The sequence below is a fragment of the Anser cygnoides genome, chromosome 1, assembly GCF_040182565.1.
Source record: "Anser cygnoides isolate HZ-2024a breed goose chromosome 1, Taihu_goose_T2T_genome, whole genome shotgun sequence".
NCBI classification, from domain to species: domain Eukaryota; kingdom Metazoa; phylum Chordata; class Aves; order Anseriformes; family Anatidae; genus Anser; species Anser cygnoides.
In genome coordinates, this window is record NC_089873.1 from 10517270 (window position 1) to 10542121 (window position 24852).

A 24852-nucleotide genomic window follows, 5' to 3' on the forward strand; every position below is an offset into this window, starting at 1 on the left:
CTTCTGATCGGCTGAGGCTGGAGTGTTAATTCATCACTGAGTAGACTGTAGGTGTTTGGGGGCCTAACTAAGAGAATAATGTCTAAGTTGGGGTCCCAACAGAGTTCAGGCATTAACTCATGCTGACCTTGAGAATCCTAGCAAGGAGCAGAAACCATGTTTTTTGGGCAATATTCATATCCAGAACTGAATTGATGCCTTTTATATACTAGCTAATGCTAGCCTTAAGCAATGTGGGGCCCCAAGAGTGAGGAGATGCCTCAAATTACACTCATAGAAGTAAATTTGCCATTGTCTTGTATAACCTGAACTACTCCACATTTCAAGCCTCTTTCCCCTGTGCATTTCTCCAGTCATTTACTCCACTCGCCAAAAACTTTCCCCCACCCTGGATCTCCTCTCAATACATCCTATGTGAAGCGGTACCTACCTCTGTGCCACATAAACCACCACATGCCCGTGGCTCTGCAGGTGCCCGCTGCACTTGGGAACAGAGGCTATCAGTGCTTCTACACCCCGCTGGAAAGCAGAGGTGCTCAGCTGGGCAGCTGTGTCTGTGTCTGAAGAGTTGCCATGTATAGTGCAAAGCTGTAAGGCGTGTAAAGACATATAAAGCTGGACTATAGATATTCTTCAGGCTGTTTTAAGTTTGTAGGTGGCAGTACTGTTTTAGAAATTGCTATTTTGGACTTGCATCCAAACCCTAAATCCTACGTACTTACAGGTAGGTGGATAGGTGAAGACAACTGGGAGCTCTTCCCACCAGCTCTAAAGTGCCAGCTCCAATCCAGAAACAAAGTAGATGGGTGACTGTATGGTTTACAGATTGCAACTGAAATATCGTGCTGGCCTGGAGCCTGGGCACTGCGAACACTCAATTCTCCATTCGCGGATGGCAGCTTTAGTACTTCTGCCAGTTTTAAACTAGAGATAAGCACTTTTCTGTCTTATAGAGATTGTTGTGAATTAAAACATTCGAGATTTTGCTACCCTGAGATACAATGGATGTGAAAACAACACGAATACCGGGTCTGCTCTTTCATTTCCACCTGTTGAACTAATTACCAAAAGTGCAAAAAGAAAGAAGACTGTAACAAAAATCAAAACGGTCACTGAACTTTCAGTTGCTTTACTAAAAGAAATATTTCCCCGGGTTTCTCCATTTACACGGAGTGTGTAGAGTTGCCACAGAGACTGGTGTACCCAAGCACGGGTGAAATAAAGGAGGGCAGAGGAAACCGGTGCTATGAAAACTGTCAGAGGGCTCTGGAGATAAAACTGCTCGGTGAGAGGTGCGCCGGGGGGGGACCCGCTCCCGGGGGTGCTGCGGGGACGCGCCGGGGCCAGGACCCCCCGGAGGCTCCTCGGAGCGCTCCCACTGCCATACGGGGAAAAAAGAGGCTCTTATATACGTACAGACACATATATACATCCCCATATAGACGAGCACACCCCGGCTGGGCGTGCTGCGGGGCTGCGCGCGGCCAATGCTCTAGCCGGAGGAGGGGAGAGGGGATTAAAATAAGGCACGAAGCGGTTTTAAAAATAGCCTGGGGGAGGTGCGGCACGCAGCCCCGGCCCGGCCCGGAGTTCCTCGGCTGCCTTGCAAGGAGCGCGGCCCCCCCAGGGCCCGCCGCCCGCCCCCGCTCCCCCGCGGCCGGCAGCGAAGGCAGGAGCCGGGAGGAAGCCGCCCGCCGCCAACTCTTTCCCCGTTTTTCCTCCTCTCCCTTCTCCGGGAGCCCCCACCCCGCCTTCCCCCTCCTCTCCTCCTCCTCCTTCTGCTGCTGCTGCTGCTCTGCGATCGGGGATAAATCAGGGCCGGGCACAGGCGCGCACGCAGGGAGCGAGCGGGGCTCCGTTACAAAAGTAGCCCTGATGGCGGCGGATCAGAGGAAGCTGGAGCTGCTGCTGGAGTAGCGGAGAGTAGAGTATCTCCCTCTCTCGCTCCTCTATTTCTCCTCTTCCCCCTCTCCACCCACAGCTCTCCATCGTTTCTCCTCCTCCTTTCCCACCCGCTTCTTCTGCGCCTCCTGCCAGGGGGCGGGGGGGGGGAAGGGGGGGGGGGGGGGAGCGGAGGAGGCTTTAAAAAACAACAGCCCCCCCACGCCGCACGCACAATAATTGAATTTATTATTATTACCGTCTCGCCGACTTGGGGAAAAGGAGGAGGAGGAGGTTGGGGAGTGTGTGTGGGGGGGATCGATCTTCGATCAGGAAGATGGCTGCTGGCTGGCTGCTGGTCTTTAGCCTGACACTTTTCCAGTCCCTGGTGATGAACCACTCCTCGGAGGGACCCTTCCCTTCGCCCACCACGTAAGTCCTCGACGGGTGGGCGAGAGGGGCGAGAGGGGCGAGGGGCAGCGGCTGGGGCTCCCCGGGAGCCGGGGGAGAGCGCGGCTGGGGCGAGAGCACAAAAGGCGCTCCCCGGGCAATAAAAGTAAGTGTGGCTGGGGAGCGGCGGAGGGGTGAAACGGGGAGGTTTCGGCTGCCGTGGCATGGGCAAGAGGGGCCGAAAGGAGGGGACGGTGCCCCGGCGAGAGCGGATCCCCCGAGCCCCCCTCCCGGTGCGCATGGCCCCGGCGGCGAGCTGCGCCCGCAGGAAAGTTTCCACTCCCGGGCAGCTCGCCCCTCTCCTCCCGAAAGGGCTTATTTCTGGCAGGAATATCGGAAAAAAAAAATAATAATAGCCATCACTTGAGCGATTTCATTCACGTTAGAGGCAGGGAGGGGTTTTCGTGCCGTCCTGAGTCAGGACGGCGGTGCCCGAGGTGTGGGCGCAGGCGAAGCTCGCTCCCAGCGGGATGGGTGCCAGGGCGCACCGCGACTATTTTGACAGCTCCGGGGTTTGTTTTATCTATGTGTTTGTTCGGGTGCTTTCGTGTGTGCGCACGCATGTGCAAAAGGCGAGCTTTTTTAGCGAGCTGAAAGCAAGTAAAGAAGTGTTTTCCTACGCGTCCTCGAGTGTCGGCCTTACAAGGGGTTGCTTGCTAAAAATCACCTTGGAGAGAGCCGGTGGGTACTCGGGGCAGGCGGCTTTGTTTCCGCATGGCTGTGAGATAGAAATCTTTAAGCCACCGCATACACACCAGCGTGAAACAGTTGCCCAGAGCAGTGCAAGGATCACGCAAGGAGGGCGAGCAGTAAAAGAAAGGGCAAAAATTAATCCAATGCATCATATTTGAGATTCGGTACAGACTGAATATATAAATATATACAAACACTATGGACTAATTACCGTGTTTTCTTCCTTTCCCCCTTTCTTTCTCCCCTTATTTATTTATTCATTTTTAAGCACTTAGTCCCTGAATCTGGGTTAAAGCTATCAGTAGGTAACTTTTAAGTGGATGACTCACTTTAATGCATTTTACCTAAGAAAAATAGTGCTGATGATACTCTTCCCTATTGTTTAACACTGGGTGGAATTTATTGCCCTCGTTCATTCTGTGCAGAAGGATGAGTTTACAGCAATTACCAGCAATGCATTTTCACCAATTAGTACTGCTGGTAGGTTGTTATAATTGGATTCAGTTCTGAGTATCGGTTCCATTATGAAAGACTCAAAGAGATGCTCCTCACACTGTTAAATGAAAAAAAAAGGAATACAAAGATAAGTGTAAAATAACCACTTAATATCTTCTAAGTTGAATGCATATTGCCTCTCATTGAAAGGAAAATTATCTTTAAAAAAAATTCTTGTGTTGCAATTTTAAAGGCGTACCATGTAAAAGCAAGAGTGACAAAATACAAAGCTTGGGCTTTTTAAATCAGTGCTTTCCTTGTGCTTTAGCTCCTGTGTTTAACTGTTTCTTTTTGAACTGATGAACTATATCATACACAACTAATCACACTTTATCTTCTACTTAGATTTACTTAATTTTAAGAGAGAGAAATATGGAACCTAGGGAAGTAAAAAGAAGACTGTATTAAAAGGTGGTATAATTTCGAATAGAAGTCTAGATCACTTTTTAGTATAACGTTACGTGATATTTCTTTAAAATTATTTTCACTTCTGTCCATGTTTGCCACTTCCCTTAGAATTTGCCTTTACTGCCACTCATGATAACAGAAATTGTTAACAGGGAAACATACTATATAATGGAACTTTAATTATAAGCTATACCTATGAATAAGTAACTCAGAATATGGACAATAGCATTTCCATGTCCTTCACAATCTACTTACTGTTAACTTTCTTTTTTTCTCATTATTATTCCATTGAAATGTTGCAGAAATGATCTGCAGTGCTTGTCCATCCCTCATTGTAACGTTTCTCCTTTGAAATTAAATCCACGTGCAAATAGGGCTTGGCTTGTTTAGGAGACAGCACAACAGGTCGATGGAGGGAGAGCTGCTTTGCAAAATGTAATGATGTAACAGGTGAAAGAGAAGATTTTTGGAATCTCTTTTAAGACTTCTCAGTTAGTGGTGTTTTGTTTCCTGCTACAGATTACAAATGGAGAAGAACAAAGAGATGTGGCAGAAATAGGAATGCTCTTAATTTGAAATATTTTATATTCTAAGAATATTGAAAATAGGAGAAAAAAAAACAGAAGAGAATGAAGGAAAGAAAATATATTAATAATTGAAGAACTGAAGATTAGCTGACACTGTGTTCTGAGTGACCTGCCTTTTCCCATTATTTTCAGTCTATTTTTCTTTTTATTGAAAAGTTGCTCTGAGGAAACAGCTTTGCCCAGCTGTTGTATGAAAAATGTGCATATTCAAGGCTGTATAGTTTGTGATCTCATCAGCAACTCATTACCGTACAATCACTTTTCCTTCAGTCATCTGTTCCTTCTGCATCAGTAAATATTTTTAACATGTGCTTTTACTGAAACATTCGTAAGTGTTTATCACCAATACAGCAGTGCACAAGTATGACATATTTTTAGCAAAAAATGCTGAAGGTTTAAGCAGTGCCAGTTTGATAGAATCTCAGGCATTTGATTCATCTTACTTCACTGACACGGCAAAAAGGCTTTGATATATTTACCCAGCAATGTACACAGAATTTTGAGTGAAGGTGTGTGCTGTATGAAATGGGAGCCTTAATTCTCACTGAAAATCTGAGCAGGTGGCATAAGCACATTTGTTGCTTCCTGTGTTTGAATACTTCACTGCAAATATTGGCGACTTCCCTTAATTAACATTTTAGGTATAGTGGCAATTATGTCTTGATCTTTAGATGTAAGGCTTATCTACTGATCAATATATATAAGAGGTTTTATTAAAATGTAAGATTTTCATTGTATTATGTATTAGGGATATATTATATCTTAGCAGAGAATATCAAGCTCTTACTTTTAAGGTAGAAAGTCAAAATACTTTAATTATACGTGCAGTACTGCAGATATTTTGAACTTATATGAAATACTGTTGTATACGGTTCTCCTGTCCATATAGCCGTGCTAATGCTAACACCGTACACAATGCACTTCTTTTCTAACCTTATCTATTTCTTTATCATCCATATTTATGCAGATTTAAGGAAATATGTAAATGTAGTTTTGTACATTGCCTGGTAAAGGTAGCATAGGGCTCTCTTTATTATTGTTCTCTCCTGCATGAAAACAGATAGTCATGAGTTTAAAAAATGGTTTAAAAATGTTGTAATTCTTAAGTAGACTTTTGACATAGTATGTCTTACCAGTGTTGATCTTTCTAATGATAAAGAGCAACTTATGATATAGAGATGTACCTACTGCTTCCAGATAAGTCTGGCTATTCTGATAAAATAAATAAATAAATAAAATTAAATCCAGGTATTTTGATTTTGACAAACCCAGGGCTGAAACCTTTCAATATAAATAGTAGTATTTTTGCAATTATATCATTCTTAATGTCTCTTTTTATTTTATCTTCTCTGATTTTCATCCCCTACTCATTTTTTTCTCTTTCCTGTATCTTCTACACTTCTTCCCTCTCACTCATCTTTTTCCATATGTTTGGATATTTGAGTAGAGAAAAAATTATACATTATATTCAAGACAGAACAGCTACTTAGATTAATTGGTGTCAAACATCTAAGGATAAAAATAATATGCAGAGGATGAAATAATATACATACAAACATACATATATGTACGTATGCAGGCATGAAAACCAGAGACAATTTTAGAAAAGAAGTTGTGTATTCCCTTTTCTTATTTGCATGAATCATCCTTACTGTTTCGGTGTCATTAGGACAACTCGGGGAAGTCTGTATGACTCACATGAATTAGAGCTTGCACAACTGGGACGTTCATATTTTTGGTTTGTGCACATGGACCTAACAAGTGTCGGTCTTGGTGAGAATGTTGCTGGGCTTGGTACGTAGCATCTCTTTCTATATAAAATCAGTGACTGAATCAGTGTTCTTTTCATCTGTTTCTCCTGCAATACTTAGGGATTTTGACACCTCTTACATACATACAATCTCATTTTTTAGCATAAAACCTGTGAAAATTTACTGGTGATGTTAATTAGGAAAGGCAGTTGCATTAATAGATTGTACAATATCAGGCTCCCTTGTATTTGAAAACTGTATTTTCCAGTCTATTTAAAAATCTTAATTATTAGAAAAAAAAAATCCTCTGAAGTATATCTTCATATCAGTGAATTGGAAAGAAAGCCAAAAGATGTATCTACTTAGAGCCAGGGAAGTGCAGTATCACCTCTTAGTATTTTCTCAGCAGCACGTCTGAATGCTGAGCATTACACAAGATGCATAAAACCACAGATATTTTTAAAAGTATCACTCCAGTCCGTTCTTCTAGTAGAAGCATACTTAAAGATCAGTGCAGAACAGCTTGTTGATTGGTGTTGTTTTATTTTTGTGAGTGTCTCTGCACATGTGGTGGTGATAAATGCAAATTATTTGGATCCACAAAGCATTTTTCTGTTTCACATATTTTATGATGTAAATTGTGAATGGGTATTTTTTATTATTCTTTTTGTTTGTTTGTTTGTTTGTATGCTAGATTCTTTCTGTTTTCCTCCTAGACATTTATGCTGGGGCCTTAAAACAGGCATATTCTATAAATTTGCATTTTATTAGGTATGAAAATTCAGCTGAAAACATCAAAATAGACACTGATCATAAGAGATGAAATTTCATTGAAATAAATCAGCATTGTAGAGGTTCTTGCCATCTTTCATTTTGCAGTGATGCTATTTTCAGAACTGTATTGCTCATACCCTGCAAAATGATTTTATCCAAGAATTCAGCTGCTAGAAAGAGAGCTGGAGCTTGGCAGCACATTAGTCTGAAATGTATTCATTGTTAAATAGAAGGCCTGTTGTACAGATCTTAAAAAATATTTATCTAGCAGAGCATTTTAAATTGATGGAAGCATGGTCAAGTTATTATTACTTTAATCTTTTGTAACAAAGAAACAAAATAGTCTGTGGTTGTCCACTGATAACTGTGATCTGACATGCTTATGCTTTTATTCTTTATTCTTCCCTTCTTTGAGAATCCTTTACCCAAGGTAGTATTATCTTCCAAACCGATGTTTGACTTAAACCTCTGTTAGATAGGGGTTGCAGTTTAGGAGCATTTTAGTAGTTTAAGAGAAAAACGGCTCATTCTCTTTGTTGTTGAACGTAGTAGAAGCAGAATTGGGCCCCAGACTGTTTTGTACCTTTTTCGCAGCAATACAAGAGCTTTTGATCCCTGCATGCTTGGGATACATGTTGTGCCTAGAGTGTTTATAAAGATGGTAGTGGCAAATGTTAGTATTATGGACTACAGAAAATGTTGTTTTCTAGTGCTTTGTTAAAACATGTGCCTTAGCAGAAGGAAAGATTTACCAGAACATAACACTGGAATAAAATTGTTGGACCATAACTATAATTTGGTGAAGGTGGATGTCATACTTTTGTAAATGCTGAATCAGGCTTCTTGTTAGAAAGAAAGAAAACTCAGTGTTCTCAGCATTCAGGTAGAACATATCTAGCATCTTGAAAATGCACAGAACTTTTTTTTTTTTTTTTAAATCAACTACAAAATAGTAACTGTATTTCTCTCCCAACCCCTAAGCTTTGCTGTTGTCACTCTTACCCTGCTGCTGCATGAGATTTTCCCTTCCATCTCCAGCTGTTGAAAGATAGGTATTAATGAATACTGAAATGATTCACATTTGAGGTTGCAGCTCTGATTTATTTTTCTTGTTGCATCTATTAAATAGCCTGATCCTGTTCACTTTTCTCAAAGTATATTGATTAATGCTGTGTTTTTAGGACCAGACCAAGAGCTGCATTTCGCAGCAGTCATGCCATTGCTTGCTATAGCAAACTGGTCATTGCCATTATATAGTGGCATGATTCTTCTTTCACTCTGGATTTACAGTAATAAAAGAGAACTGAAGCCAATATTGTTTGAAGGATATGACTTTTATACCAAGCAGTACGGCATAATACAACAAGTAGTGATTCAGGAATGGCTCACACGTAAGGTGTAAATATGCAACACTGGTAGTGAAAAGAGTACCACTCAGCTCAGTTTATTGCTCAGTGTTGCTTATGTGCTGGATATTCTCATTTAGGGCCAGGCTATCCTGCTAAAATTAAAAAGTGACATTGATAGTCTTAGACAAAAATCATTGTAAGAATGAAGATTATCAGAATATGCCTCAGCACTTTTTAATAGCTAAAAATTAACGATGCATGCCTGCAGCCGTGCAGCTCAGGAGGGATTTGTCTCATCCACCTCCAGTGCTTCCCAAACTATTTATTGACCTACTCTTCTTTTCAGCAAACTCAACTGTTGAGACCCTCGTTCCTCCCAGCCTTAGTAAGTTTTCAGCCTGGAATGTAAAATACGCTTGCGCTTTCACCAGCACCCTGTGAGAAGAGGGCGGCTCACTGTTGGGTTATGTTACACCAGGGGTGTTAGGGAAAAGACTGCCTTCGTTCTCATCTGTCCCTCCCCACGATACCTTTCTCTGTGTACCAACAGTAAATAGATGACAAAGATAGGAAGCTGAATCTTTCCTCCTTGTATAATTTCTGCTATTTATTTACAAAGATTCTAACAAGTTTATGAAAGAGATTGACATTATTTTGCATCAACAAATCAGCAAGCTTTTGCAGTTAATTACAGTAATTCAAAATCAGACTTTTTTTTTTTTTTTTTTTTTTATCTGAGGCAGGCCTGAAATACCCATAGAATATGAATGTGGAGTTATAATATTGCTGACTATTAAAAAAAATGTTTTATTGGATTTTTCAGCCTCTTTTTAAATTACATTCTCAATCCTCATTTGAGTGTTTGTCTGGAAAAGAGCTATAGTCTGACTTTGTAACAGATATTCTACATAGTGAATTAAGCATTTTTTGAAATTTCCTCTGTTTCTGTAGAGCCATGAATATGGAACCAGGCATTCAGCAAAAACTTTTTTTTTTTTTTTAATGATATGTCTTATAGATCATCTGAGGTAATAATCTTGCATAGCAATCATTTTCTTTTGCATAGAGGTATATATTTGATCAGGGATCTTTCTTTCAGCCCTCTTCCATATTGAATTGTGAAGCAGATAATAACATGAATGTGTTGCTGAGTCCAGAATTTATTTTTTTGTAGTGATCAAATGATAAATTTTGTTATATTTAAAGGAGAAAAGCAGAACTCAGTTCATCCAAAGAATTTTGTACCTCAGGTGTTTCTGTCTCCTGTGCCTTTGTGCAGATCACCACTAGGCTGGTCTAAAGGCTTAAAAACGTTCCCCAGCCATATAGTCTCTCCCTCTCTTATCTCTGCTGGGATTTTTAAATTATTTTGCAAAGCATGGACTAAATCTTCTTTCAAGTAGGCATATAAATAAAGTTATAAAAGTTCTCTGGGTAGGGTTGCAGGACTAAGGCCTAAATGAAGGCATGCCATTTATCTCAGTGTCACTTTTGATATCATGACGCATTTTTCTTTCTGCGCTAAGGCAGCCATAAACAAACTAGTGAAGGGATGTTTTCTTCGTTCTTGGAATGAGGAAAAAAAAAGCTACACCTGGCTTGTACTGACTCTTGATAATGAAACCTCTTCCATAGGAGAAAAGTGAGTCCTAGGGTATGTTTTGCTGAAGATGGTGAAGTGAAACAGTTTGCACTCTCAGCTGGAAGAATCATATTTTTGATATTGCAAGAAGGAGTAGAGTCATAAAGTGAAGATGACCAGAAGTATGAATTACAGTATTTCAGAGGTCTGACTGTGCTTTTAGGCACAACCAGATCTACAAATATGGCACAAGTGGCAGGCTCCAAGGAATCAACCTTGTTTGGATGTTTCTTTCTTATTCAAAATTCTCTAACAGCCATGATATGGCAGTTTGCAGAAACACGTAACTATTTATATCAGCTCAGTTAAGGCTTTTACTATTTTTAACCTGGTCTTATGGGTAACAATTTACTCTTGCACATATAGATCCAATATCCCATTAAACTTTTCGGATTGTTGGGGAGTAAGTTCAACATTCCATTAAAACACAGGTTTTGATTTATGGTATTCTGCTGTGGACTAGTGGAAAAATGGTTTATTTTGTAAATGGTTGAATGTACCCTCACAGTAATCATTTCCCCCAGTGTGTATTTGAATAGTCCATTTAGCTGATATGTTGTTTGGATCCTAAATGCAGCTTTAACTTCAAAGAAAATGCTCTTAAGTTGGTGAGTGCTCTGCCCTATGAGATATGTTGGTACAGTGTTCTGTGAGTTTAGCCAAGGTATGCACTAACTTCCTGTGCAGACGTCAATGTAGATATTGCTTTTTGCAGAATATGGTTTATTTCTTTTCATATATTGAATTAGAATAAAATATAATACATAGTATATTTTTTTCAACAATTGCTTAGAATACTCCTTCAGATGTTATTGAATGTTCATATTTGGTGTTAGCCTTATATGTAGTTTCATTGCTTTTTACGTATGGATGCAACAAGTTCATCAGATTTTTTTCAAAGACAGCTTAAAGTAAAGAGAATACATACAATAATGCCTGGCAAAAGAAGGTGGAAATTGAGTGTATTGAGCAAAAAGTTTTGTTGCACCATGATCTTCTGTGGGAAATTCTCCTTTAGGATGCATGCAGCAGTTTGTGTATTCTGTAATGCAGCAAGTATTACTTGAGCTGAGCCCTTTGTCATAACTAAATTCAGTGGTGCCTATGGTATATATGCATATTGTATGTATTTGTTATATATATATAAATATAATAGAAATAAAGTTATAGAGGAGGTAATAGGCTTTTTAATTTACTTTTTCTGTGATGTACATCCTGAATTGTATGTATCCTGGCTGAGGATATTATTATTATAGTCCTCTCTCCATTATTTCCATTATTATCTGCCTCTCATTATCTGCCTTGCGTTTTGGACCTTAGTTTCTTCCATGCTGATTTCTCTCATCAGTAAAATAAGAGGCTGAGGCATCTTACCATTTAGTCAGGCAAGGGTTTATTGTCAAGATTAATTTGTTAGCTAATGCCTCCAAAGCCCTCTGTAGTTGAAAAGTGTTAAGTTGTTAAGGCTTGTTTATTAAGGATGTTATTTTTTTTTTTGCTTTATTCCCACCTTGCCTCAGATACTTGCATGACCAAACCTTTCCTGTGTGGAACTTGAAATCTGGAGAGTTAGAAGAAGTTAATCCCCACAATCTCTACTTCTTGGATGCACACAGATTGTAAAACATAAGCTTACCAGCATTTTTAGAAACTACCAAGAGTCAGCAAAAATCTGCAGACAGTATCGTGAAAAAAAGCCAGCACATCTGAGTCATGCCAATGCTGTGTGTTAGCTGCACTCCTGTGCCACATTGCACAGCATTGTTCTTGATGTTGAAATCATTTGGAGCTATAGGTTATCTGAAATGTGGACTGTGAATATTTCATATTTTCTAGTTAAAATAGAAGGAATAGGTGATTACAATAACAGCCAAAATAACTTGTGTCACTTGAGTTCATTAACCTGATCCCACTTCTTTTCAAGCACTGTTTGCTGCTGTTTTTGTTCCTTCTGTTCCCATTTCTGAAATGGGAATGGTACCCCATTGCCATCCTGCTTGAACAAGCGTGTTGCGTATCATAAGTTGTCCTGCTTCTGTGAGAAGGATGGTCACGGAAGTATATAAGTAGTGCTGTTTAGGGGGTCTGGCATCAACTTATTTCCATTTATGGACTAGTAGCACGCCTAAGATAGTCATTAATGATGGCTAATTACCTGATAATGACGGAGGCTGCTCAGATTTCAAGTAGGAGTAACATAGTTTTCATAGCAATTGTTTTGATTGGCCTAGTAACAGTTACAACAGAAGTAATAGTTATAACAGAAGTGCAGTCCTTACTATTTTATTTTTTTTTTTTTTTTATTTTTTTATTTCAAAAGCTACCTTTCCTACCTTGATTACCTTTCCTACCTTCTGGATTAGACTTTCATCTTTTCTGAAGATATTTTAGATTTTGCAGGTAGATATATAAGCTAATAGAGAGGATTGCTAATACAAGCCGGAACATGTCTTGAGGAGATTTCACTATACAATAAACATGGGGAAAAGCTTTGAGGTAACTGAAAGCAAGATCTGGTCCTTGTAGTCACTTCCGACTGATTAGAAATACACAAAGGTTTAATTGGTTTGTTGCATGACTAAGAGTATGTCTCAGGATATACTCTAAATGTCTTTGGAAACGGTTAGGTACCCAATTTCGTCTTTCCTTGCACCAGTGTAATTTCAGCAAAATGTGTATCAGTCCTGTATCATTTAAATCCTAGGTGCAGGGATGAACCCACATAAAATAGTTTCTGATTAAACACATACAGGTTTCATGCCCACAGAATGAGTCATCACTGTCAAGGCCTGATTGTAAAAATTATATAAAATAAAATGTAATACATGATCATATTAGGCTATACAGAGGGGAATAGTAAGATATCGCAAAGAAACCATGCGTGATATCAGATGTGGTCATTTGTCTTCCTTTTAAATGATAAGCTCTGACAGCACTTCATTGTCTGTGCCCCACTGAGCAAGTGTCCATATAAAAAAGAACTTAGTGTGCCAGAAGGCACTGAAAAATGTTCTCAGAGATTAGGAACAAACACAATTTTATATACATATGGAATTGTAAGGAGGAAATACTTTCTTCTTAAAAATACTGCAGCATCTAGTAATGTGCAGGATACCTGTAAGTAGCTTTCACAGATTTTTTTTTTTTTTCTTAAGGAATCGGTTCTAGAAATTGGAACTACAATTTAAAATGGTAGGAATGAGAGAAGTAATTTATTTTAACCCCTCACAACTGAATAATTTGTTCACCTTCAGGTATGAAATCTTGATTTTCAGGTAATTAGCTTTAAAATCAGTAAGAAACCTAAAGAAACCTCCCTCCCTGCCCCCCCCCCCCCCCCCCCCCCCCTTTTTTTTCTTTTTCTCAGTGAAGCTTGGTTTAATCTGAAAAGTGATGCTGTCTCTTTACAGGACCATGAGACCCCAATTCTGATGTGTTATCTTCTTTCTTATTAACAGTACTCGGTATCTTTACTCCTCTGCTATGTAAGTGTTACTAATCTAGATGCACTCTCCTAGTCTGCAAAACTGAGATTAAAAGCACCCGTCACTTTCTTGCTTAGATGGTGAGAGACATAGTTAACAAATGGTCATAAATAATATCATAGTAGATGTATAGAATAATACTTAGACTGCAGATATTTTGCTGCTAGTGATTTTGCTTTGCATAACTCCGTTTATTCATAGAACAAGATAATTCTATGGCCTGCAAGGTAGTTTTGCATGAAAATGCTCAGTTATTCTTATAGATTTCCATGCTTCAACAAAGACATTATGTATTGAATTATGATGCTTTCAGCTTGGCAAGCACAGGTTAAACATCAGTGATTAAATATTTGGTTCTACGTATCTAATTACCTGGGGCTCTACTTCTTTCTAGTGAATAGATTCTACTCCACAATTGTCCCATTATTCTCCATGGGATGAATCTGTTTATAGATAGAAATGCTAATCATTTTTTCTTTCTTCTTTTTTTTTTTTTTTAAATCTATTTTAAAAGTAAGTTATTTGATTGTAAAGCTAAACACTTGATAATTAGGAAATGTACGATATTGAAATTGGCCTTAATTTGTCTTCCTTCTACATCTTCATTGTGATCCACTCTTCAGTTACAGAATCAACCATTATTTTTTCAACTGGAAACTCATTTTATTGAGCATATGAAATAGACTCACAATGACAGAAATATGCTTACAGTGCGCTTACATATTAAAATGGAGATGTATACTTATTTTTCTTATTATACCCTACTTCACAGCTTTTATGATTTTGACTTAATAAGAGGTGCTTTTTTTTTTTTTTTTTTTCCTGTACCTAATTATTCAAAATGTAACTCCTACATAAGACAAACGAGACAGGTGGATTTCACTGATAATTTTGGTAAAGCTGCAAAGGATATACCTTGTCTCTGGCAACAAAAAGCTAGTAATAGCTTCCACTGCATGGAGAGCTTGCAGAAGCATCTACCTCAGAACTGGAAGTCAGGTATTAAACAAAAGCTATGTTTTGAACCCAAAAGCTAGGGTAAAGATACCCTAAACAAAGAGATGTTTTTGAGATATATTTAGATGTTTTGTGTTGCTAGAACATTGTTTCATTGCAGGAAGAGAACTATCTGGCTAATCCTGTGTTTTTTATGTTGTGTGACTTCAGTAATGGGTTAGTCCTGTCACTAGGCAGGAATTATGTCATAGCTGGGATTTTTCCTGCAAATTAACAGGAAATGTTACCAGTATACCACTAAAATGCCCTTAGCATTTTTGGTTACCTAATGGCACAGGAAACTCATGCTTCTTGTGTGAGTGTTTAGCTCTACATTTGATCTTTGGATTATTTTGGGAGCAACCATGGCCAAATTCAAGAGATTTCACAAGTACCTGAATTTTTATATTTCTGGTGTACCAGATCCAGCTGGTCATACATTAATACTTAATGGCATATGTGTGGGTAGAATTTAGTCAAGGATTTCTTAATGGCCAAATAGGCAACCTGCAAACTGGAGATGTGCAAACTCATTCATTCAAAGATTGATTAAAATAAAGTTGTTCGTATTTCCTACAGGGAAACATCCCTACAGTATCCACAAAGTAATAAAACAAGTTTGTTTCCTTTTAAACTTGCCACATCAGGAGTGGGGTTTAGTACAAAATCTTTACATGAATATATGATAGACAAATATAAACTGTAGGAGGCACACAGTTTAATTGTTGTTGTGGAATGGAGTTTCTAATTCAAGAGTAATTTAGATAGATTCCAGTCTGTGATTTGTTATTGTGTGATTTGACATGGACACACACCATCCATGTGACATTTCTTTCACCTGAGAAAATTGGATAATGAACTAATGAAGGTTTTCTTGCCTGATAATACTGTCTGTTTTCAGAATGGAGCAATTATGGAGTCTTTTTAGCACTCGATGTCTTATCTAAACAAAATCAATGCAAAAATAAGTGCAATTTAAGTGAAGTATTGTTATTTTACATTGTTTGTGTAGTTCTCTGAGAGTCTGAAATGAAGCTGAAATGATGCAGTAAAAAAATTCTCTGGAGCTTTAAATTCAGTCTGTTTAATGACCACACGACCTTTTTCTCGCTTAAGTCATTCACAGCTATTTGTGTTTATACAAATTTAATGTCTTATCATTACTACACTTACTTTTTCTAGAATAATACCTTATTCTATGTATCTTGATACTGGACTTGATTGGGATTCATGTGGCTTGAAAGTTGTAAATTGGGAATTGTTGCATTAAAGCTTCTCAAATCTATACGTACAAAGAATAAAACAGGAATTTCAGAGTCTGTTTTTTTTCTGGTCTTATCCAGTTTTCTCTTCCATATGTGAGTTCTTCAAAAGGGCAGAGAATTGTTTGGACAATGCATTCAAAATGTAATATGCTGTGTAAATGCTGATTTTTGGTATTACATGTCAGAGTAGAAGAAAGATTTGAATACCAAGTGCTATTAGAAATACAAAAAGATGCATGCCTATTCAGGCTTTCACCTGCTTTGCAGATTTCAACCTACAAATTCAGATAAGGAAAATTCAGATTAAATACACAAAATGTATTGACAGTACAAGTAGGTGGGTTATGGATTCATCCTGTAAGTGTTTGTGGTGCTTTTAAATCATTGAACTTCTAACTGTGCATTGAAGAGAAATCTGAAGAAAAGTCAGTACTGAAGAGAAAAATCAAAAAGCTCACTCCTGCATTATATGGGAACTAGACAGTACATTTTTGATTGCTTTATTGGTTTTTTTTTTGTTTGTGTTTTTTTGTTTGTTTGTTTGTCCTGCAACTGTTATTTTATTTAAAAATATATTTAAGTACGTTTACAAGGTATAAGTATGGAATTGTGTCAAAAATGGTTCTCAATAAAACATTTCTATTGTAGACTTAATTTCATTTTTTACATCAAGTACTTCTAGTTCATCTGAAGGAATTATTGCTAATGATTCTGATACAACAGATTTTCTTACTTTATTTTCAAAGATTTATTTCAGTAGATCTGTGGATAATTGTAAATGCTTCCATATATATAACATCTTAATTGCCAACCTACTCCAAAGAAGCACCATGATCATGTCTTAGGTCCACTTTTGTTTTAGGACACACCTTTTAAGGAAATAATTTTTGGTCTTTTTTGTTATCATGCTATGGTAAAACAAACAAACAAACAAACAAAGAAAAAATACAACCTGCATAGAAACAGTCTGTCATCCCAGATTATTTGTGTTTGTAAAGAATTGAAACAAAACAAAACAAAAAAAAAGCTCTCTCACACACACAAAAATTAGGTATAGAAGGGAATCTATTGCAACTTTTACTTTTCCTCTCACCTACATTTCTGAATATAATTTATACTATAGCTGAATTTATCAAACATTATTTAATTTAACATGTTAAATTTAATTATGCAGTATCTCAGACCAGGAGATGAGTTTGCTTATATCCTCAAACAGCAACAATGCATGCACCATGCACCATATACATGTTTCCCTGCTCTTATTAGCATAGTACTTAGAAGCTCCAGTCAAGGAACAATACCCATATTATTATGAATTTTGTATGACAGAAGCTTATGAGACAGAGATCCTTAAACAGAAAGTTTGGCATGGAAACAGGATGCCTAGGAATGATAAAGCAATATAGTTCATGTCTCCTGAGGGTTTTCTCTGCTTACTGATAATACCTGTTGGGGAACAAATAATGGCAGGGGTAATATTATGAATACTAATTTGTGTGCCATATCACTTCCTATAATTTTTTCTCCTATGTGTTCATTGCTGTTGTCAACATAAGAGGGACATACTTGTAATGCAGGCAGGTATTACATAGCTATATAGTTTAATATCCAACAGAAGGGTATAACCTCTGCTATAGATGACACCATTAGTGATAGTAAGGACGGAACAGTAGCTAAGCCAGTACTTAGCACAAGGCTTTTAGTGTTTTCTAAATAAATGTGTTCACCCTTTAGGACTTCACAATACTTGGCAATTTTTTCTTAATGTTCTAGTCTTGCAAATGATTTCTACTTGTGAACAGGCCAGTTGTGCTACAGATAGTCAAAAATTTATTTGTAGGGCTGTACACTGCTAGTTTATTATATAGGAGCTTGGTGCATTAATTTATCACACTACATCTAGTGTAGTCCCTTTTAGTTTTCAGACCATGGTTGTCTGAAGAGGCTAAAATTTCTTCTCAGCTTCAGTAAATTTTTAGCACTTGTTCAGACCAACATCCTTTGTATGAGTATGTTGGGATGGGAGTAGTTTGTGATATTTTTTAACTGTGTTTGCTTTGCCATATTTCTATGTGGTAGCATTATTATTGGTACTATAAAGCAGTACAACATTTTCCCTTTACTATGTATGGTAATAACTGGAAGGATATTCTGTAACTGCAGAATTACGATGTATTAAATATTAATCTACACGACATCCAAAGTAAAAAGCACTATACATTTCAAAAACGTACTAAACCATGCTTCAAATGTAGATTTGTAAAGTCTTTTCAGAAACTCCTAATAGCTGTGTGACCTCAGGCATATCACACCATTTGCTGGTGACCTTTTGCTGTGGCTTCTGACCTGCACTAAGCACATCATTCACACCCTGCCCAAAGCCAGCCCCAGAGACTTGCTCAGGAACTGATTTCCAGCAGGTATTGAACCATTTTCTCATCCATCTGTTAAACCATGGGATGACTACATGGGATGTTGATTGCAAAATTCACGTTGCCTTCAGTAAAGCTAGATGCTTGCCCCATACATTTAAAAGTTATTTCTGTGACATTAAGGCACATGGAACTACTATTTGCATGTGTCCCTCGTATATAGGTTCACTCTGTGTGCCTTTAGCTCTTCATTGAGCTGAATGTAAGTTCACTACCCTCTGCATGTTTTATATCTTTTACCTTTGCCTCTGTATAATTAAAGTGAATAACTACATAAACACCACTTATGTCCACTTAGCAGATGAGCTACATATAACTACTCACTAGTGGTTAAAATTAATTGTAAGGTAAATAATGAGGGTTACTTTTGAGGAGATTCTGAGGTATTTGTTCAGTTGCCACCTATACCGTGCATAGAAAATGAAATATCCACCGTTAGGGGTGTTCAACATCTTTCATGAGGACTAAGCACTTTCTCTCAACCATGCGTGCACATCATGAATTTTTAACAAGTAAATATGCTGTTCATCTGCTATTGATGGCAAGAAAGGCTTTGTTGTTGTTGTTTACTTTCTGAGAAAATAATAGTTGGTGAAACTTAAGTTTGGTCAGTAATAGATATAGCTTCTTGAACACTAGAGAATGCTTACAGGCCATTTGGTTTCCTGTTCTGAAAAAGAATGCTGGGAAACTGGTGGTGAATAAAATATTGGTTAAAAAGTTACCAGGGTTATTGTGATATGAGTCAGGGAAGGTGGAAGAAATTTCAGGTTTCTTTGTTTAGGAATTGACACATAGCACTTAGAAAGGGGTGTGTGTGTAAATTTAAATAGCATCATTCTTCCCACTTCCCTAGCAGTATTTTTTTTTTGTTCTTAATCTGTATATAACCAAATATTTCTGCTTACTGGGAGATCAAAAATTGTAAAGGAGTAGGCAACTCAGGTGGGAGGGAGGTAGTGTCCATATCTTGGAAGAAAGCTACTATTATTCCTGGAAGTTTTTTTCTTTTGAAATTATTCTTTTATTTTGTTTAAAACTAGGAAAAGGATCTGACACCTTTACAATAGGATTGTTTTGTTAATCGATTTTGTAGTTCTATTTAAAGAAAAACAATGTGATTTTCCTTTTATTACATTTGTACACAGACCTATGAAATATTAGCATAAGAAGAAGTGCTGACATTGACATCCTGGGAGTAGCCTGGGCTTAGACAGGGATCAATCAAAGCTGGAGTGCCCCTGGCCAGTGGCTCAGCACGGGCTCGGGTATTTGCTGGATTTCAGTTTGGAACAAAAAAGCTGCCACAAAGGCCTCGTGCCTTCAGCTGGACAGCAGCAGGGAGATGGATCCACCTGAGGAGCCCAGGTTTGACCCATTTGGATGCCATCCAGCTTTGAGCATTGTTGTGGCTTCCCGTGGGAAGCTGGGATCACTGATCACTAATGAGGTCCGCACTGGTCCGCACTGTCAGCTTGCTGACAGCATGTCACAGAACAGTGGGGTAATATAAATAATAAGATTTTGCTCCGTTTTCTTTATTTCTCTTGTTGCTTTTATTTTTAACTCTCTGCTACAAGAGATGGGTCTCTGGATTGCCTGCTCTGTTGCACACACTTTCTTTTTCACTGGCTGTCTCTCTCTGTCTCTTGACAGGTGTAAGGAGGATCCTAAATATAGAAGCCACCCGTCAGTTGGCTTCAGCAATCAGCAAGCACAGATTTAGCAATTCTCTTAACCAGCTAAGCTCCAGAAGGGTGTTTCTTTTAAAGGTCTATAAATTTATTCAATTGCAAGCTTTCCTTAAGATCAACCAGGTTATCCTAAAGTATGAAGAATACCATAAGCAAAAATGTCTTGGGAATGACAGTTGTCAGGAATGGCTCTTGTGATGGAAGGGAGAGGAAATATTTTTTAAAGCTCTCCTATATTTAAGCAGTTTAGTTACTGGGACATCTCTCACTGGGGAAAACATTGGCACTGGATACAGGCACAGGCTCCAGTTTTTAGATGAAGGAACACGATTTCAGAAATAGGTAAATGTATATACTTTTTATGAATTTTTCCTTAGGAGGAGAGACTTAACTGCAGGCCTACTGATTAGTTGGGGTTTACTTTGCTACACACAGAAATTAGGTGGCTGGTGGGAAAAGCAGTCGCCCTGATACTGAATGCCTATAGTGTTTAATAACAGATTTTTTAACACACAGGAATATATTTGACGATGTACATTTGCTTATAGTTCTGCTGAAGTCAGCACAATACTGATTCTTGAAAATTAATTGGCCAAGTTTATTATATTATCGTTGCAAACAGTTCTAATTAGGATATTTGAAAAAAAAAAAAAAACGAAAAAAAAAACTGCATCACTACGTTAAAGACAACTTGCGAATTTGGTGTTAGTCTGTATGCAGGAGTCTCAAACTCATTCTTTTTCATGTCCCCAGTCATCACTAGCATTCAGAGATTTTTTAGTCTACAGAGAAGAGAAGGAGATCCTAAAATTCAGAATTGAATTGTGGCAAGTAAGTTGCATGTGATGAAGAACCTTTTTGATCCTAATTTGGCTTGATTTTTATGTTTTAGGATTGCAGCACATCTCTAAGATATTAAACGTGTTAAACACAGAAACATAGGTAAAGGCAGCGCCTTTTAGTGGGTCAGTACCACAGCAGTACTTTTTTCTTGATTATTTTCGTACTTTTGTGTGGTCTCTCTGGAAGATTCTGTAGCAAAATATAGCATGGTTTTATTATGATTATGTAAGATTTTATTTTTGGTAACCTTTTCTCCTTATACCCAGCCATAAGAAACCACCTGTTCTTCTGTTTCCTTTTTAGCCTTTTTTTAAAATTATTGTAATTTATTGCAGGTAAAATCTTATTGCAGGCAGGTGCCAGGTCTGGAACATCTGCTTATGGTACATCTGCTAGTGGTTCATGGGGGGTGATTCAAACCTCCAGAATGGAGTAAGGGATAAAAATAGCAGGACTGATCCTGGGAAAAGGAAAAAAAGACTTCAGGTAGAAGATGTTTGCAAGAAAAGGATACTTTCTCAGGGATGGGGCAAGAGATACTGGGATAGCTCTAACTTTCTTCATACAGATAGTCTTCAGCTTTATACCTAAAAATCCAAGCTGCTTCTAAAGCACCTTCAGCTTGGAAGCTAAAAAAGTCTGGTAGGTTTGGTTATAAACTTGAGTTTCTGGGTTCAAAGGACGTTCTTGGGTGTGAACTCACCAGTGGAGTAAAACAGACCTAGCATAAGCTGGTAATGCATATACAGCAATGGCTGCTATGATAGGCAAACATATCTCTGCCAGGGTGTGAACCACCAGGCTGGAAGGCAGAAAAGGCAGAAGTGAATCTAACAGTTAGAAGTGTATTTTCACCTCACCCCTCCTGCCCCCAGTTTTCACTGCAGCAATATAGCCAGGTTTCAAGCCAACTAGAAGACCTAGATTCTGACTGTCTTTGGCATATCCTTTGATTAATACACTGGGAATAACTTTTCTGCTGATTTTTTCTTACCAGGCTAGCTTGTATTGGAAGAGTTTGTAGTCTACTCTCACTAGCATTGCCCTTTACTCACGACATATGGGAGCAGTGCTGTGTCTGTCTGCCTGCCTTTATGTTTTTCTTGACCCTTTATCCGGGACAGAATCCGTATACTCTACTTTCTCCTTTGTGTTTTCACGGCCAAGGTACATTTTATAAATAGAATAAAGATTTGTGTCACATGTGTTTTCCATCAACCTCCATGGGCATTAGATCAGGTGCGTATTAGGATTATGTGAAAATATTTCCATTACTGTAACTCACATCATAAAGTTACATGAAGCAAAAAATAGTTTTCGTTCAGGAAAAATCTGTGCTAAGACAGCTCCTAGCAAAAATTGAGAAAAAATGCAATTATGTTTCAAGAATTGGGAAATTACCTTTTTTTTATAAAAACCTTTGCTTCTTTATCTATCCATCTATCTGTTTACCTATCCATACTGTCTATTGTCAGGCTATCTATCTATTTACTGGGTTGAAGTTGAGAATGAGAAATAGTGCCCATAATTGGATTAAGGAAGTAAGAAGGTTAATGAAAGGATCTAAGGGTACTTTGTGAGCAGAATGACTAAGTTTGTTAGTAAAAATAGAACCACTGATCATGTTACATGCTTGGTAGTAATGTGCTTGAAGTGAAAATATGTGGAACAAAAGGAATCACCGATGATCTGTAGCATTAGATAGGTGAGGTTTGCAGTGCTGATAGTGGTACAAATATATTTATCCAAATAACAGGGAGGAATCCAGAAGCTGAGTTTGTAATCTCTTATGCTGAAATAGTTTCTGAATGCATCTTTGTGTGCACATGTTTTGGGAATTAGGTAGGTTTGTCTCTCTTCTCCTTGCCCATCATTAAAGACCAGGAGCGATCAGCCTGGATGATGTACAAAGCTCAGGCATCTTCAGACAACAAAGTTAGATAGGAGGTATAAATCTTGAAAAAAGCACAGTCAGTTACGGTTTTCCCACAAAGAGAAGGAGCCCTTCACTGTTTTCAGAACAGACTTGTGACTAACAGCTAGCTGTATAAATAATGGAGATCTTGTATCTTATGTGATACATAAGAATTATCCTCTCAAGATGTACTGGTAGTCCCTTAAGCAAACCAAGTATTTACTTTACAAAGGGCTGGATAGTTATTAAAAGCTTTTATTTATTCTGACTCAAACGCAAATTCTAGAAAAGTAATACTGTTAAGCAATTGGAAAACTTTTGGTGGACATCAAATATTTTATTTGTTAGAGTAAAAGTAATATATGTCCTCATGTTTGAACTCTAGTCAGTTCTTTTAAAGGTGAAGAAAATTCTCTTTTCAGACGTTACTCCAGTACTGTCAGAGCAGTGATGTTTTGGTATCCTGTAAAATAGGATTCTCCATGGTAAGAGTTACATGGAACAGGCCAAATTCAGTGCTGTCAAAGTAAAAGGTTCAGAAAACAGATGGGCAGGATGGCGGTTTTAGGAGGCAAGGAGGAACTGTGATCCTCATGTCTGAGCGCAAACCTACGCTGTAGCAGTTGCATAGTATCATCTTTTCTGTCAGTTCTGGCTTAGGATTTACTGGATCTCAGAGCCTGTAGGTCAGACATATGCCTCCTGTTTTTCTTTCCTTAAGGAAAAAATAATTTTTCAAGATGCATATTTCTAAATGTTTCTGTGTGGATGATTGAGACTACATTAGAAGTTCTAGCAAGTACTCTTTAATGAAAAAAAACTACTCCATATCTCTTCTGATACCTGTTTTTCTCCTTGTAAAGCTATTGCTATTACATTATACTCTCCATGAAAACGTTCTCCATTCCAGGCTGAAACTCAGGTACTTCTACTAACTAAATGAAAGAGTCAGTACTCCAGGAAAACGGGTTGTACAAATTCCCTATTAATAGAAAACAGCAAATAGTAGGGTGCATATAGTCTGTATATGTATGCATTTTGCAAACACTATGTAGGCCCTGAGCTCTGAATACTCCTCTCCAAATTTATTCAGAACGTGAAGCCTAATCCTGTCACAGTGATAAACATTTGCACAGCATTTTTCACCAAATGATGTTTAGAGACCAGAATCTACCAAAGGGTACCTTACTGTGGCAAAAAGTGGCCACAGCTGTGCCACCCAGCTCTCCAGCTGTTGGAGAGCCAGTCCTGATCCAACAGCTGCCCCAGAACAGAAGATTTCAGTGAGACGGAAGGCACTTATTGCAAAAGGCACAGTAAAAGCCTGCTATTGATTTATAGTTTTCTCCTGTGAGTTCTCCTTCAGGTAGGCCATAAGATCGCAAGTGCAGCTTCAACCCTGGTCTCCCCAAGGAAAACTTTCCAGGAAAGACCACCTTGCCAGTTTCGCTGGGAAAACCTTACCAGAAATGCGGGCATTGCTTGTAACTGACACCTGCTTGCTCGTGTCCGCTGCAAACCAGCATGTATAGCGTATGATGTCTTAGACTGAAGTGTCAATAACAGGGCAGCTGTAAAGCAGTCAGCTATAGATAGAGATGCAGAACACACTGAAATAGATGTGTATGAACATTAAGGGCTCTGTTTCCATGTGTGAAAGGAAACAGAACCTTACATGAAGGTGCTCTTTGGCCTGAGAAGCCATGCATGTTAAACCATATCTCTGTATAATCCTGCTTGCAAACCTTCCCTGACCGCAGTCATTCAGTGTCTAGTTCAGGAATTAATCCCCAGGTGGCTGAAGCACAGGAGTCACAAATCCTCAAGTCGCACGATCCTCTTAAGAGAAAAGTATATATACCATAGATGTTGCTCTGCAAAGTGCTTAGGGGCACTTAATGTCCCACCTGTGGCTTGTCCAAACACAAGCATTTTGTTCACATGCCTTGTGGTGGGGACTAAATAACTGGAAGACTGGGATGGGGAGTATTAAAATGATGCTTTCTATGAGAGTTTTGCCACCTGGCAGCACAGCAGCTTGCAGGTTCTAGTTTTGAAATTAGTTTTTGTAAATAGAGTTTGCTAATATCTTATGAATCACTCGTGCTCAAATGAATCTTGGGTTGTTTTCTTTATTAAGGAATGTAATCTGGTTTTCTTGAATTGCTAGGAATCTAATGGTAAAAATAAAA

General features: G+C 38.3%; 1 protein-coding gene across 7 annotated transcripts in view; it reads left to right on the plus strand.

Annotated features, from left to right (window-relative positions):
- Nucleotides 1-2055: 2055 nt before the first annotated feature.
- The window catches only part of CACNA2D1 (calcium voltage-gated channel auxiliary subunit alpha2delta 1), a 406577-nt gene continuing 383780 nt past the window's right edge, over nt 2056-24852 (plus strand). For 3 of the 7 annotated variants that reach the window (XM_013180420.3, XM_066983093.1, XM_066982964.1), the window contains exon 1: nt 2058-2313. In XM_013180420.3, the coding sequence (XP_013035874.1) occupies nt 2219-2313 (95 nt within the window). In that variant the 5' untranslated portion in view covers nt 2058-2218. Of the gene's footprint in view, nt 2314-24852 lie in introns of all 7 variants that reach the window. The other 4 variants (XM_013180424.3, XM_048062797.2, XM_066983016.1 and 1 more) reach the window with 2 other exon arrangements.